Source organism: Wasmannia auropunctata, unplaced genomic scaffold, assembly GCF_000956235.1.
Source record: "Wasmannia auropunctata unplaced genomic scaffold, wasmannia.A_1.0 LD336058.1, whole genome shotgun sequence".
Classification (NCBI taxonomy): domain Eukaryota; kingdom Metazoa; phylum Arthropoda; class Insecta; order Hymenoptera; family Formicidae; genus Wasmannia; species Wasmannia auropunctata.
Window position 1 is genome coordinate 314,677 of NW_012026832.1, and position 14,115 is coordinate 328,791.

General features: G+C 40.6%; 1 protein-coding gene across 1 annotated transcript in view; it reads left to right on the forward strand.

Moving 5' to 3' along the window:
- LOC105450656 (epithelial discoidin domain-containing receptor 1-like) overlaps nucleotides 1–14,115 on the forward strand; it is a 151,855-nt gene that overhangs the window by 123,139 nt on the left and 14,601 nt on the right. The window contains exons 8-12 of the mRNA XM_011690588.1: nucleotides 3,443–3,782; nucleotides 5,324–5,514; nucleotides 5,788–5,969; nucleotides 9,797–9,919; nucleotides 12,223–12,332. Of these exons, the coding sequence (XP_011688890.1) occupies nucleotides 3,443–3,782; nucleotides 5,324–5,514; nucleotides 5,788–5,969; nucleotides 9,797–9,919; nucleotides 12,223–12,332 (946 nt within the window). The remainder of the gene's footprint in view (nucleotides 1–3,442; nucleotides 3,783–5,323; nucleotides 5,515–5,787; nucleotides 5,970–9,796; nucleotides 9,920–12,222; nucleotides 12,333–14,115) is intronic.

The window sequence follows — 14,115 nt, forward strand, 5'->3', positions numbered from 1 at the left end:
CGTCCGGCGTAAATCCCGCCGGGAATTCCGCGACGGAATACCGCACGCGCGAAGATTCCGAGCCTGCGAGCTCGGCGACGAAGCTCCTCCGGCGTGGTTTCCCTTCTTTCGGACCTCCTATCATCTCCGGCCGGTCTCCCTTCGCGCTCCCGCGCACGCTACGCTTGCCTCGGCTTGCCTCGTCTCGGAGAAACGATCACGCCAACGGCTCACAAAGCGCGCGTCGGGATTGCATCCGAAGAAATTTATATTCCTGCGCTGGATATTCCAGGACGACTCTCGCAGAAAATCCAGGGACGAGGCGAGTTACGCTTCCTCCTCGAGAGAGACGTTTCCCTCCACCCCTCGCGAAAATAAGTATGCATACGCCGCGTGCGTCGCGTTTTTCTTAAATTAGAATCTTGCCGCGACGCGAAGCGAACGTTCCTACGTTCCTGCAGGAAGTCTTTGCGGGTTATCGAAAGTATGTTTAATATAATAAAAATAATATTTGAACGATAACGCCGGGTATCCTGAAATTATGGTATCTGAAAAACGAATTTTAAATTTCTAAGGAATTAAGAAAACGGTAGTTCTTTTAATACAATGATATCTTCTAAAGTTATAGTGACTATAGCAAAAATATTTGAAACGGAAACTTCAATATTATAATATTATAATTTATAGCAAAATTTTATTCTTTTATTCGAACAGGTATTATTAGAATATTATTTTGATGTGTACAAAACTTACATATGTAAAAAATACCTAAAATACCTATAAAAAAAAAAAGAAAATTGAAAGATGAGAAAGCTGTAGCAATAATAGCTTTCCATCAAATTTTTATCAAATTGAAATCCATTCCAAGTTATATATATAAACCGTCAATAAAATGTATATCGATAGTTACGAGCTTATTAGTCGATTAAGTAAACAACTGAATTTAATTTCTCTTCGCATTCAGCGTGTATCGTCTGTCTGAAATTATTTGGTAAATGAATTGTTAGTTGTTACTAATTAAAAAGATGCCAATTACTGTTGTTTATAGGATATTAAATTATTTAATAGCTGAAATAATGTGCATCACGTCGCGGGGGAGTTACTAAAACTACCAGCGTTTACGATATGAATGTTTATTTGATTTACTAATATGCATAACGTCGACATAAAAATACACGCCGGTAGAATTCGCGATAATGACGAAGCGTTTAATTAATCAATTTAATTAACTGCACAATGTGTTCCTTGCAACACACGCAATTTACAAAGAACACATTGCGCGAAAAACTCTATGGGAAATAGCGGGGGTTAGAAGGATAATCCGACCCAATCTTGCAGAAATTGCATCAAAACGAAGTTATTTTACTGCACGTAAAACGGCGAAATAGAGTTTTCGTAGCGCGCTCCCGCGTAAAAAATTCGAGCAAGAACTTGCTGGAGAATTCCACATGCGAATGCTGCACAAAAAGGCTTCAACGGCAAACTAGGGAAGCTACGCCGCGAATCCGTGCACGTTGCTCCCGTGTGCGTAATTCTTTTTCGTTTCTTCGTTTCGTGTATGTTATTTCTTGTTCTTGTCGGCCGGGGCGAGTGAAATGCAACGACAGAAACGAGTGACACCGTATTCGTCGAAATGGAGGCACATTGTGACTGTGACGAAAATGGATTTTAAAAAATCGTCGGCGTATCGAGAAGTAATAATTCAGAGAATAGCAATAATTCAGGTAAAAAGTAATAATTCAGACTATACCACATTTGGATTAGACACGAGCTAGAGAGGATTATCTTTACGTTCGATGTTCAAATGTTAATCTTGCAAAATGAAACATCGAGACAGGCAAATGAACAAATGGAAAAGAACGCATGCTTTATGAGTGTGTGTGTGTGCATTGTCGATGCATCTTTCGCATGAAAAATAATCCTTATCTAACGCACCCGTCCACCCTCTCCTCATAATTATAGCAAGATGAAACATAATCCCCCTGCTACTGTGATGAGAGAACGGGAAAACGTATCGTATCGTTTTTCGTTAAAGCGCATTATTAAACACCATGAGAGTGACGCGTATAATTACGCTCCGAAAGAACAAACAGCGGAGGGGGTTTAATTACGCAATTTTTGCGCACAAAACAGCCCATCGACAAAAGCGTAATATAATATGTTTACACGTTGAAAGCTCCGCCGGTCTCTTTCATGCGATATCGCGATGATAATAAATGGGGAACGTTATCTCTCGCGCGCGTTTACGCGAGAGAAGTAAACCAAACGACCCTCGCCGTAACGAACCTCCGTGTATCCTCGCAGCGTCCTTAGTGAAGTCGTATGTCAAAGCGCATATAGGTTAATTACACGCTCTATATACGCTCTATACACACGCTCTCACGCACCTATATCTATCTCGCGCGCATACGTTTTGTAATCCTTAGTCCTCAAAGGCAGATCTTTGCGCTCACCTTATGCACGATTAGCTTAATCTCCGCGCGTATATTAGACGCACCCTTCTGTGAGGGTAGCTCCTTAATGCTCGCGCTATGTACCCAACGTTCAAGTCAGCGATATACCTATCCACTCTCGCGTTAAATGGTGAAAAACAAACTTTTCTAATAATATCTCTCAAAGACTTCCAGGATACGTTTTAATAACAATGGCAAACACGATACGTATAGTGATATAATAAACGTATAGTTACATTATATGATTATAACATAGAGAATATAATAATAGCAGAGATAATAGCTTTGAGCATAATGGCAGTTATTAATTACAATCGTACTGTCATAATAACCACGAATGATATCACAAAGCATTACAGTATATCAAATTTCACTGTTTACTGTCCTATCATCTATGACAATCCATGTTATTTAGCACGTATGGAAAATTTTTATAAAATCAAGAATTCAAATATAGAGTACAGCGGAATAATTTGGATAACAGTAAGCATTTGCAAGAATTTTGGAAAAATCTCTTATTTTTCTGAAATTCTTGCAAATGCTTACTGTTATCCAAATTACTCCACTTTCAAATTACCCCGCTGTATTCTACATACTTATATAAATATGTATTTTAAAAACTTGCGAATTTACATATATATATATATATATATATATATATACATACACAAGTATATAATGATATACACGGAAAGAATTTCCTTTTAAAATTTATCCTGAAAATCATGTTAATCATGGGACAACATAGTATTTTGACAAATTTTATATAATTTTCTGTTTTTTTTTACTTTGCACTACAATAAATTTGTTGTAGTATATATTTTTAACAATAGTGAAAATTACATAAAATTCGTCGAAAACTATGTTGTGTTATAGTTAACATAATTTTCAGGGTAAATTTTAAAATAAAATTCCGTATATATACATATATATAATTATATAGATATATGTAAATGTAATGTTTAAGGATCTTAAAGCGAACTAATACTTTTTTTGTTTCTCTTATTTAGACATAGCACACGGCAACTTCACGCCCGAGGAAGCTCCGACCACCGAATCACCTATTCAGAGTGACGTCTTCGTCGAGAAGAACGGCGCCGCCGAGGGCGAGCTACCAGTTTCGACGGCGAAACACGACGACCCCACGTACATGGCGATCGTGATCGGCGTGCTGACCGCCGTAATACTTTCACTCGCCGTTGCGATATTTCTGATTGTTTCGCGACACAGGCAACGCAAGTGCTTCGCCAGCCCTATGACCGGTAAAGCCCCTTCGCATTTAGGATCCACCTGCGCCACCGTCGAGAAAGGCGCGGCTCTGATGGCGTACACCTTGGAGGACGACGAAAGGTACAATCGATTGCTTGATGAAAAATAAAAAAAGATAATCGTAAAATAGGAAACGAAACTGCTAAAAACAATCTTGGACAATGTAAGAAAAATCCGGGATGTATATAATTTCTTCGATGCACTTTTACGTATATTAACATATATTAACAGAATTTTTCTTGTTAGATTAACGTACGCGAATGTTATTGAAGAATAAAATAAAATTGCATGATTTTTTTGATTTTTTATTATAAATAACCTTTAAGCAACGATATCTTTCGAATCTCAATTATATTTTAATTAGAATATGAAATGATATCTTGAATAACTTTAACAATAATTAAATTTATCAGTTATCGGTAGTAAAATCGAGCCAACTTTCAATGGTGGTTTAATATCTTTTACCGACATTCTCATTTATTGCGCGGCCGTGGACGTCTAGACAGCCGGATATAAGGCCATGCGAATATTCGCTTTTGCATCGCGAAGCGTGTTTAACGATAATACACGACCGCCGTACGAGGCCGTACTCCTCATTTCTTCCAAGTTTATGTCCACACAGAACACACGCTCAGATGACGGAAGCGGCCTTCCAATAAACTTTCCATCCACCATGCTCGTTAGCGAACGTCCAATAACGTCCAATAACGGACATCCTCGGGCAATATATCGAGTTTGTGCGGCACGAATGTCTCCAAAGGAGATTCTCCGGCCGCCTCGTAACTCCGAAGCATCCCGCACCAGTTTCGGCATCGATCCCCCCCCTCCTCCCCCCACCCTCACCCTCTTCCGAACTCCCTGTCCGCTTTGTGCAATCCGATATTGCAGTTGCGAGCTTCGTACCGAAAGAGAGAACGTGTAACGTGCAACTTCAAGTAGGCGTGCGAATGTTGCGCCGGGCCTTTGACGGACCGCGCGTTCCGCACACATAATACTAAAATTTTCGAGCGGAAAATATACTGCTCTTGAAAACCGAAGATCCGTACGGCCCGCAAAGTCAGAGTTATTTCAATGCATCTTGTATGTACACGAAAAAAGAAATGATACGTTGTATTAAACAGTATTAGCCAACAGCAATCTAAATTGAAAATAATCTTGTTCATTCAATATCAGTATTAATGGAAATAACAAGAGCACGATGCATCTGTCTGATTAGTTAACAAGATTATTTTCATTCAAACTGCGCTGCCGGCTAAATGTTGTTAATATATCTTTTTTTTTCCCCGCGTACAATTCTCTTGAAATGCGATGCGGATCATAATATCGCATTATTACGATTACGATTTAAAAGCTATTTATGTATTGTGCGCAGTTCGAGTGTAGAACTGTTAAACGGCCTATTGTAATTTGAATAAATAAGTGATAGGTAACAAATATCAGATTGCAAGTCCAAAAAGGGATGTATGTCGCGAAAAGGAATATACGTACAGCTTATTTCGCCGTGACTATCGTTTTCGTCGGAGAGCACGAATTATATAACAACAAGAAGAGTTTATATCGGCCATCACGATCTGATGATAAATGGAACGATCTCAGCTATTAATCGATTGCTTCTCTTTCAGATACGCGGGCGGTTCTCTGCCGACTCTGCCCCGCGACCTCGGAAATCGTCTCCTAGACATCGTGAAGTTGGACGACTACCAAGAGCCGTATCAGGCGCTAAAGTACGCGCCGTACTACAGCTACAGCACCGTCGTTATGGAGATGAAAGACATGATGCTGAACAACAAGGGCACCAACATCAATCACTCAGGTATGCGACGCTCGAACGCATCTACACCTATACGTCTGTACGGACGTCTACACCTACATCCATTCGCGACTACTCGCACACGCTCATGCAGACACCCGCATACACATACACGCATATGTACGCACTCCGCGTGCACACACTCGAACGCCGCGGCTCCTGTGCCAACGGCCGTGCACCTACATACAACGTCCCGGCAACAAAGCATTCGCCCTGACCGCAATCAATACGCCATCCCCTTCTGCGCTCGCTCCTCCTTTGCTATATCATCCGCAGCGGTGTACGCGAACGGTGCAGTTGACACGTCGTACGATTATGCGGTACCGGAACTCGGCACGGTGCCCCTGCTCAATCAGGATGCCGGCGCCGGCCGCGGGGCGACCGTCTCCAACGCCACCGGCGATCAGGACGGCTTCTTCTCCAAAAGTTCGCGGGCCACGAAGACCGAGGATAAGAAGGTAACAAATTCGCATTTCTTACAAGACCTTTACGTGTTTTATTCTACATTAGATTAATTGTATAGCATTAAGCTCGATAAGTCTAAATTTTGATATAAATTAGAATGCAACAGAAATAACTTCACAATCTTAAAATGAACAAAATGAAATCTTTTATTAATTCCAATGGTATCAATATTACTTGTAAGACTCTATAAATTTAATAACAATTCGGAAAAAAGGATTCCATCAAATATCAATTTTTAACACAAATCAAATTACTTATCTTTAGCTTTAGAAAACATTGTTAAAATCTTTCTTAGATCTTATATATTAATGTTATGTCTCTTTCATTTAGCATTTAACATTTAATTATATAATAATATAAAAGTTATCCAATAAAAATAGGCAGAGAAATCTTTAATTTAGTTGGCATGGTATATATACTATATATCGACGTATCATGGGTATCGCAAGGCAACGACGAGAATCCAAATCAGGAATCAAAAGGAAAAGCGATGGCATTAAAGTTTTAATGAATAATGCCGACCGATCTTAATGCGCGCTCTATAAGTAAAGAGTCGAGAAAAAATGCACACCGTTGTCGTACCATTAAACGTAACTTTCCACCGGTCAGAGATAAATTCGCAATTAATAATTTAAATCAATATGGTGGAACGAGAATGGAACGTTTGGGGCGGATATATCTCCCGTGGGTACAGTATAACGTAGCTCCAGAATGCCAGAGCGCAGTACGAGGGTGGAAAAGAGCGCAGAAAGCCCTCCGGACCGAGATCGAACACGCGAGACGATCCCCCGGGTTCTCCATCGACATAAAAAGAATCACGGGATCGCGGCCGAAGATCAATTTAAAAACGCGCGTGTAATCGGCATTGACGGATATTTTTTTCTATATTAACGGTACGGCGATACGGCTGGCTGCCCTTCATATATATAAGTACGGCTCTCTTCAAAATATCCGTTCGATTTTATGCACTTCTAACATACAGGAATAATTGTAAGTGTATCGTAATAAAATCAGATCTCGTGCAGTTGCGTACATGTCGATGATTTCTGAACGAAAACTACTCGACGATTGAAACTGTATTGATAACTTTGCATCAAAGTTTAGGTACTTCATGTTACGAGTCTTTAATAAAATTCCTTAAAATCACCTGTAATAATTTATAAATATTTTTATAAATAAATTACCTAATAATTTTCCATCTACACTGTTAAATCTATAGTGTCAAACTGAACCTTATTCAACCTTATTCACCACTGTTCCTACTTAATAAATAGTTATTTTTTACTAAAACAATGGAGTTAAATAATTTAAAACAGTTCAAATTTTACCCAAATTTATGTTAAATTCCATTGTTTTATTTAAAAATAACTACATGACTGACATAACTACATGACATGACTCCCAAAAGTAATGAGATTTTTGGTGTCCCAATCCTATGTTAATTAAAAATAACTATTTATTAAGTAGAAGCAGTGGCGACTTAAATAAGTCTTCAATTTGACATAGATTTAACAGTATAGATTCTGTGATAAAAAAATGTAAACAAATATTTAGATAATTATTTACATCCTCGAGGTTAAACATGTTGAAATCTTTCTTATTATACTGTTTGATAATTATCTGTAGCTTTGAATTATCGTTATGTCTATCACTTTTAGCATCCGTGATTAATACATTAAAATAATTGTTTTGTCATGTATCGTCAGCAACTACGACTGTAACTTCTACCGCGTGGCGCAACGGAAATAATTAACGCTGCAATCTCCGCGATTGAACCCCGCGAAATATTATCCCTGTGACAGGAATGACGCAACTTCGGAAAAGGATAATTGGAACGAATCGCCAAGCGAGCGACGGGCGCCAAAATAGCCGGTGTGTGACAGCCGCTCTGCTTAGACAATAAATCGCTATCGCGGCTCGTCCCACATGCCGCCGGAAATGGAGCCGGAGACCGGCGGCATAGTCCAACGTTGTTCGCGAAATCGATCGATTGATCGCCGTCGTCGTCGCTCGGCCTGTAAACGAACTCCCGTCGACAGAACACGTCGACAGGGGTCCTCTCGCGGATACGCCCGCTGCTGCAACCCTCATGGAATGTATCATCATTACGCGGTCCAGCGGCTTTCCGTTCAGTCCGCTCCGTTAATTGCGGAGAGAAAGCGCGTCGTGTAATCACGTTTCCAACCGCCCCGCCTCCAACGGCGGGACCCATCCAGCCAACATCGCGAAAATATCACACGATAGGGGTTGATTTCACGGCCAACCATCCCGGTATCGAGTGCTTGGCGAGAGCACACGGCCCGTACATAGATATGAAATTTTATGACACAGGTAATCTCTTGTTTTCAAGAGCTACATGACGCCCGATACATCTTGAATTGGCAAAATAACACACATGCAGAGAAGACACATGTTACAGATGAATTATTTTTGCACTGGGAAAAAATGGCTGATTTTGAATTATATGTATATTTTAGGAATGACATTGAACAGGACTATCTGTCTATTAAGGAATCAATATTCTCACGAAAACAAATTTCAAGTAAAATATATCTCGCACATATTTCTCGATGAAAATAATCGAGCTTTGAAATATCGTGACAATTTTTTTTACAAATTTTGTTATACGAATGCAAGAGATGATCGTTAATCATACGATGGACAAAGTGTCTGTATCTTTTTTTTCCTGTATAATATTCCGCTTTAGATTGGGATTCTACGCGTCCATGTCAGGAGGCATAAGGGAGAATACTTGATAAGCATTTGCCGCCCCGTTCCCTCGATCGATTCCCTCGAAGCCATGAATGCGAACAGCTTCTTCACTGTCGAGTGAGTCCTTTCTCTGCGTCGGGATACGCGTGTGTCCCGCGGATAGACACATCTGGTATATCGCGCTTTGCGTATACGGTTTCCGCGGCGTGAATCGAGATTGATCCGGGCACAATGCTCGGGACGGGACGCTCCAGATCCGAAAGTGCCCGTGTCTACGTCGAGACGTCTGCGCGTGATTGACACCCGACAGCGCCACTCGAAACAGTCAAAACATTTCACCCCGTGTCGCGTCGGGTCTGGCCTTGACGCTTCGTAGCAATGCCAATCATCCTTCTCAGCGGATTCACTGTTATCCGTAAAACGGGGATTACTCGGCGAATACTCGGCGCGTTCGACAATATTTCTTTTCATGTCACTCTCACTTATGAGAACGTCAGGTTTCAGGAACGACTTCCGCGATCAGTTACGGTATCCTCGATTGAAAATAGATGATCGCACATTATTATTGACCGCGCACACGAATGCATTCATTTTCGTGCAATAATTCGTAATCAATGGATATATTTATGTATCGTCATCTCACATTTATGAATCTCCTAATATATACTTCGATCCTTCGAACAATTCACAAGATTTCTATGCCATTCTCCTTTATACGAAAACATTATTGCAATGTTTCTAATTATTCATGTATCTCACTCAAAATATCCCACGATCCAAAGTAGGAAAGTACATCGATAAGAGTAGCGCGAGATGTATCACATCTTATCTATAGCATTCTGCGAGTCGACTTTTACCAATCGACTATAGGATACTCCACGACCAATAGAACACTTGTAAGTTGTGATACAGTTCCGCGTCTTCTCTCGTGCACTCGATAATCCGCAGACGTGAACGCGAGGATCAAAGGGGGGTAAGCCGTTTGTCGAATGACGGCCGTAGATCCTGCGATACCCACGATGCGCCCCGCCGGCGCGACTAGCGTGATCATAGATCGTTGATTATCGTCGGATAGCCCGCACAATGTATTTGCGCTTTCGTGTTGCAGTCGCCGACTCAACAGGAGGTACTCTCGGCCCTGAAGAGACGTCTGGAGCAGACCAGCGTACCGCTCTTCCCACGGCATCGCCTTCGCATGCTCTCCAAGCTCGCCGAAGGCGCCTTCGGAACGGTAATGACATTGTTATTTCATCCGCGAATAATAAGTATATATACTTCCAATTAGATACGGGCACTGGATAAAACGACGAATCATTCGTCGGCGATCTTGACGCTATCCGTTACGCTAATCAATCGAACTTAGGGTGGCTCTTTAGTAAAATGCTGAAAATTTGGGATGTCTCACCAGAGCTCACCAAAATCATAAATATGTATTTGCATAATTTGGATGAAATATTAAAACTACGTGTATATCTAATGAAATAATATGAAACCAACGATATTTAGTATGCAAAAGTGATAAATAAAATCACTAAAAAGAAATTAAACTGACAAGCCGTTTGAGATTATGTGATATTTTTCCATTTCAACATTAAATATCTTTTCAGAATGGTCGGTGATCTATTACTTTTTTGTGACCATTAAAATCGTAATTTTTTAAACTATTATAATCTCGTTTTTTTAGAAAATTCTGTCGTCTCGTTTGTGTGCAGTTAGTCAAAAAAACGATCCTAATATATCGCTACGTAGGGTACAGCGGGGTAATTTGGATAACAGGAAGAATTTGCAAAAATTTCAGAAAAATAAGAGATTTTAAGATACATTTCATTAAATCAATGTCTGAAATGATTTTTCTGAAATTCTTGCAGATGTTATCCAAATTACCCTGCTGTACTCTAATATACGTGAAAAGTTACATTTTCAACATTTTTTTTCTCTCTTATTTCATCGGTGACCTACTCTAGAATTTTGCACGTCAAATTCGGTACTTCAACTTCATTATATAAAAAAATTAGACATTTCTGTTGTAATTCGATTTACTAAAGAACCACCTTAATACCGATATCTCAACTTCGGGAACTTGCCATAATGGTTTAGCAATTACTTTTGCATTTACTGTAAATTACTTGTATGCTCTACTGTTCTCATTTTAAGTGACACAGAGTTACTAAAGTTGATGTAACGTTAAAAAATGTGTTACGCCGTTACAACAATTAATTTATCAGCGTTATCCGTTGCCGCGAAAATGTAAGTTCGCACTGAATTTCCCGCGTGAATTTACACGATGTGTCGTAACTCCTCCGGCACAGCGACGATCGCGAAATCAATCCGTTTGTTGGCCGCGCGGCCCCGCGCGCGCACGGGCAATTCAAACGTGCGCAGGATGCGCAACAATACGTCGATTAATGAAGTGCCCGGGACGCGTTATTCTTCGCCGGCACAATGGCGCCTCGTCGGGGTCGTCGAGGATAATCAGTTTAGGATGCGTTAGAGCGGCTAATAATTCCCTTTTGTTTCCCGCCCCATGTACCGACGACGCGCGCGTCGTTAATGACGACGGGCGAGGAGGAGGAGGAGGAGGATCGCCGAAACGTTCGCTCGTTCGTTTCGCACAGTTCGCCAGTTGCCGCGTCAGGCTTCCGTGGACGCGGATGCATTCGCATGCAGATCGCGATCGCGCGAGACTTGCCACGAGATCGGACACGTCGTGTTGCGAAATCCGTCGGTCTTCGTGCGATGATTGTCGGAAGATCGTCGATTCTCTTACGCGGAAATCGCAGAAGGGTACAATCGCATTGTATCATCATGCGCTACGTCTGATGATTGATTATCCTTTATTTCCGTTTTAGACCTCTGTATAGGCTACGATTATTAAGGATTATTAAGGCTCGGAAAGTTTTCTGAATATACATTACCAACTAATGAAAAGTATATATTCTTTTAATTCGTATCTGCATTGTAAAGAAGGATAAAAATTCAGAGCAGACCATTCATAGAGCTATATAATAAGAGTAAATTGTGTGAATTTCTTTTGGTTTGTACTTAATTAAATTTTATTGCGTCGCGCGAAAAAATTCTATTTTTCTTTAAGAATAATATGCCAATTGTAAAATTAAAAACTGCAAAGAGAACATTTAAAAAATAGTTTATCTTAAATATTGTTTAATAAATTTTTAAAAATGTTACAAATTTTTCTAAAAAGTTTTTTCTCTTAAGTATATTTATTAAATTTTCTCGATATTGTACGTTATCGCTTTTGATATTGAACGAAAAATTTCTTCTGGTAAAATTTGTTTCGCTACATGAAAAGCCAAGTAAAAATTATTGACCTTGCAAAATTGTTATTATTATGTATATATGCGAACAAAACACGATGTAAATGATAAAAAAGTTAGCAAAAAGTCGGCTTATGCAAAATCACGTACGAGATTTGTCATGCAGGTCATGCAAAATTTCGGTTGCTTCTGTCAAATTTATCCTGATCATGAGTAGTCTCTATGCATAACGCAATTCAAACAAATTATGCATATAAAGGTATACGTGGCGGAAGCTGAAGGGATTCCGGAATACGGGATGACGACTACCCTCGGCAAGCGACTCGTCGCCGTCAAGTTTTTACTGCCAGAAACCAGTGAGAAGGAAAAGTGAGTATACACATGTCCATATGAAAGCCACAATTTGCATTCTGTTTCGTTACGGTAACGCTCGATTGAACGAGTCATGCCGTTCCTCTAGCCCGTTTCCTCCGCGTGTACACTTTTACATCTACGTGAAGACGCGTTGATATCCGGTTGCATTCACGATTTTTACAATGTTTCATATCGATTGACAGATTGTGAGCTACCTTTTGGAAAAAATATAGAATCGATAATTGATGTCATTGGCGTTAAGAAAATCCTATTCGTAGATGCATCAGACAAATTAATCACAAAATGCCACATATGAAGAAGCTGTACATTCAGATCTAATAAACATTTTATGCGTTAATATATGTAATACACATTCGAAATGTGTCTAGAAAATTATTTCGGTCATTGCATGCGCGTTAGTTGGAAGTATAGGATCTCGTTTTCAGCTCGATTTCCCATGCAGTATCGAAATTTAGCATAAGAAAAGGAAATATTTTCCGTGAGATGATACTATGCGCGGAGATCCGCGCATAATGGCATATAAGCGCGTCCAAAAATGCGATGGCGGAAGTTAAGAGGGCAGCAGGCTTAAATTATGCGAGAGAGACCGTTCTCTCTCGTGGCAACAGCACGCGATACATCGAATTCGGAGGTAGAGAACGAGGTCCCCTTCGTCCGTCCGACCCGTCCGTGTTCTCCGGCCGAATGCATGCGACGACCCGCGCGTCGCGGCGCGACCGACGTCCGCCGAGGAAGCCCCGCGGCGGCGAAACGTCCGGATATACCGTTCCCGGACGATCGTTCTCGCGGCTATCGCGTCAGACATCAGAAAAAGGCCAGTTCGATTCCACGAATGGAACGGATTTGCATACAATGACCGGGAGATAGGGTATCGGGCCGACTTTGGCGCGCACTATACGGGCCGAACGCGCACTGTGCAGCGCGGAACGGAGAGAGCGGGATATACCTCGCGTAGCGGAGATGACAAAGCTTCCCACCGACGAACATCGACGGCCCTCCCCTCATTGGATACCGCACGGGACCCATCGCGCCCTGGCACAGACTCTGGGCTCTGACTCGGAGCCAAAGAGAAATTTCGTCGACTCCGTCCGCGGAGCAATCTGTCGGACGTCTCAGACGATGCGAGGGAGAATAGAGAGCAATTTGGCTGATTTAGCGTGCACGAGTGTACCTACTTGCGCGCGAGGAGTTTCGCTGCATATTGCAATTCTCCAACAGTGCCCGGCACGGTACATCACGTTGTGTGCGAAGTGATTGCACAAGCGTCTTACGAAAGTGATTAATTTATTGTTAACCATTATCTCAATTTATCTTATCTATTATCTCAATATATCTTATCGATGTTCCGCTACCAGGAGAATCAATTTTAGTCGATCCATATTTGTTAAACCTTTATAAAAATATCACGCGAGAGCTACTGATATTTAAACGTTTGAGTTTAAGGATGTCTAGCTATACAGTCACAGACAAAAGTTACTGAAATATGAAATTGATATAATTCTATGCTTTTATAGATATACACCATATCGTGCTCGTATCGTGTAAAGGATAAAATAATGCCTGCAGTTAATATGATATTTGGCACTACAAATGAATATATTTGTATATTTTACAAATCTATTCATTTGTAATGCCAAATATCATATTAACTGGCATTATTTAAGTGATCCTTCCCAAGTAACGATTACGAGAAGATCAAGATGAAGTCATCTTGACTAACAATAAGATTTGACGAAATTTTTCATCAAAATTCAGTCAAAGATCGGAAGAGCACACG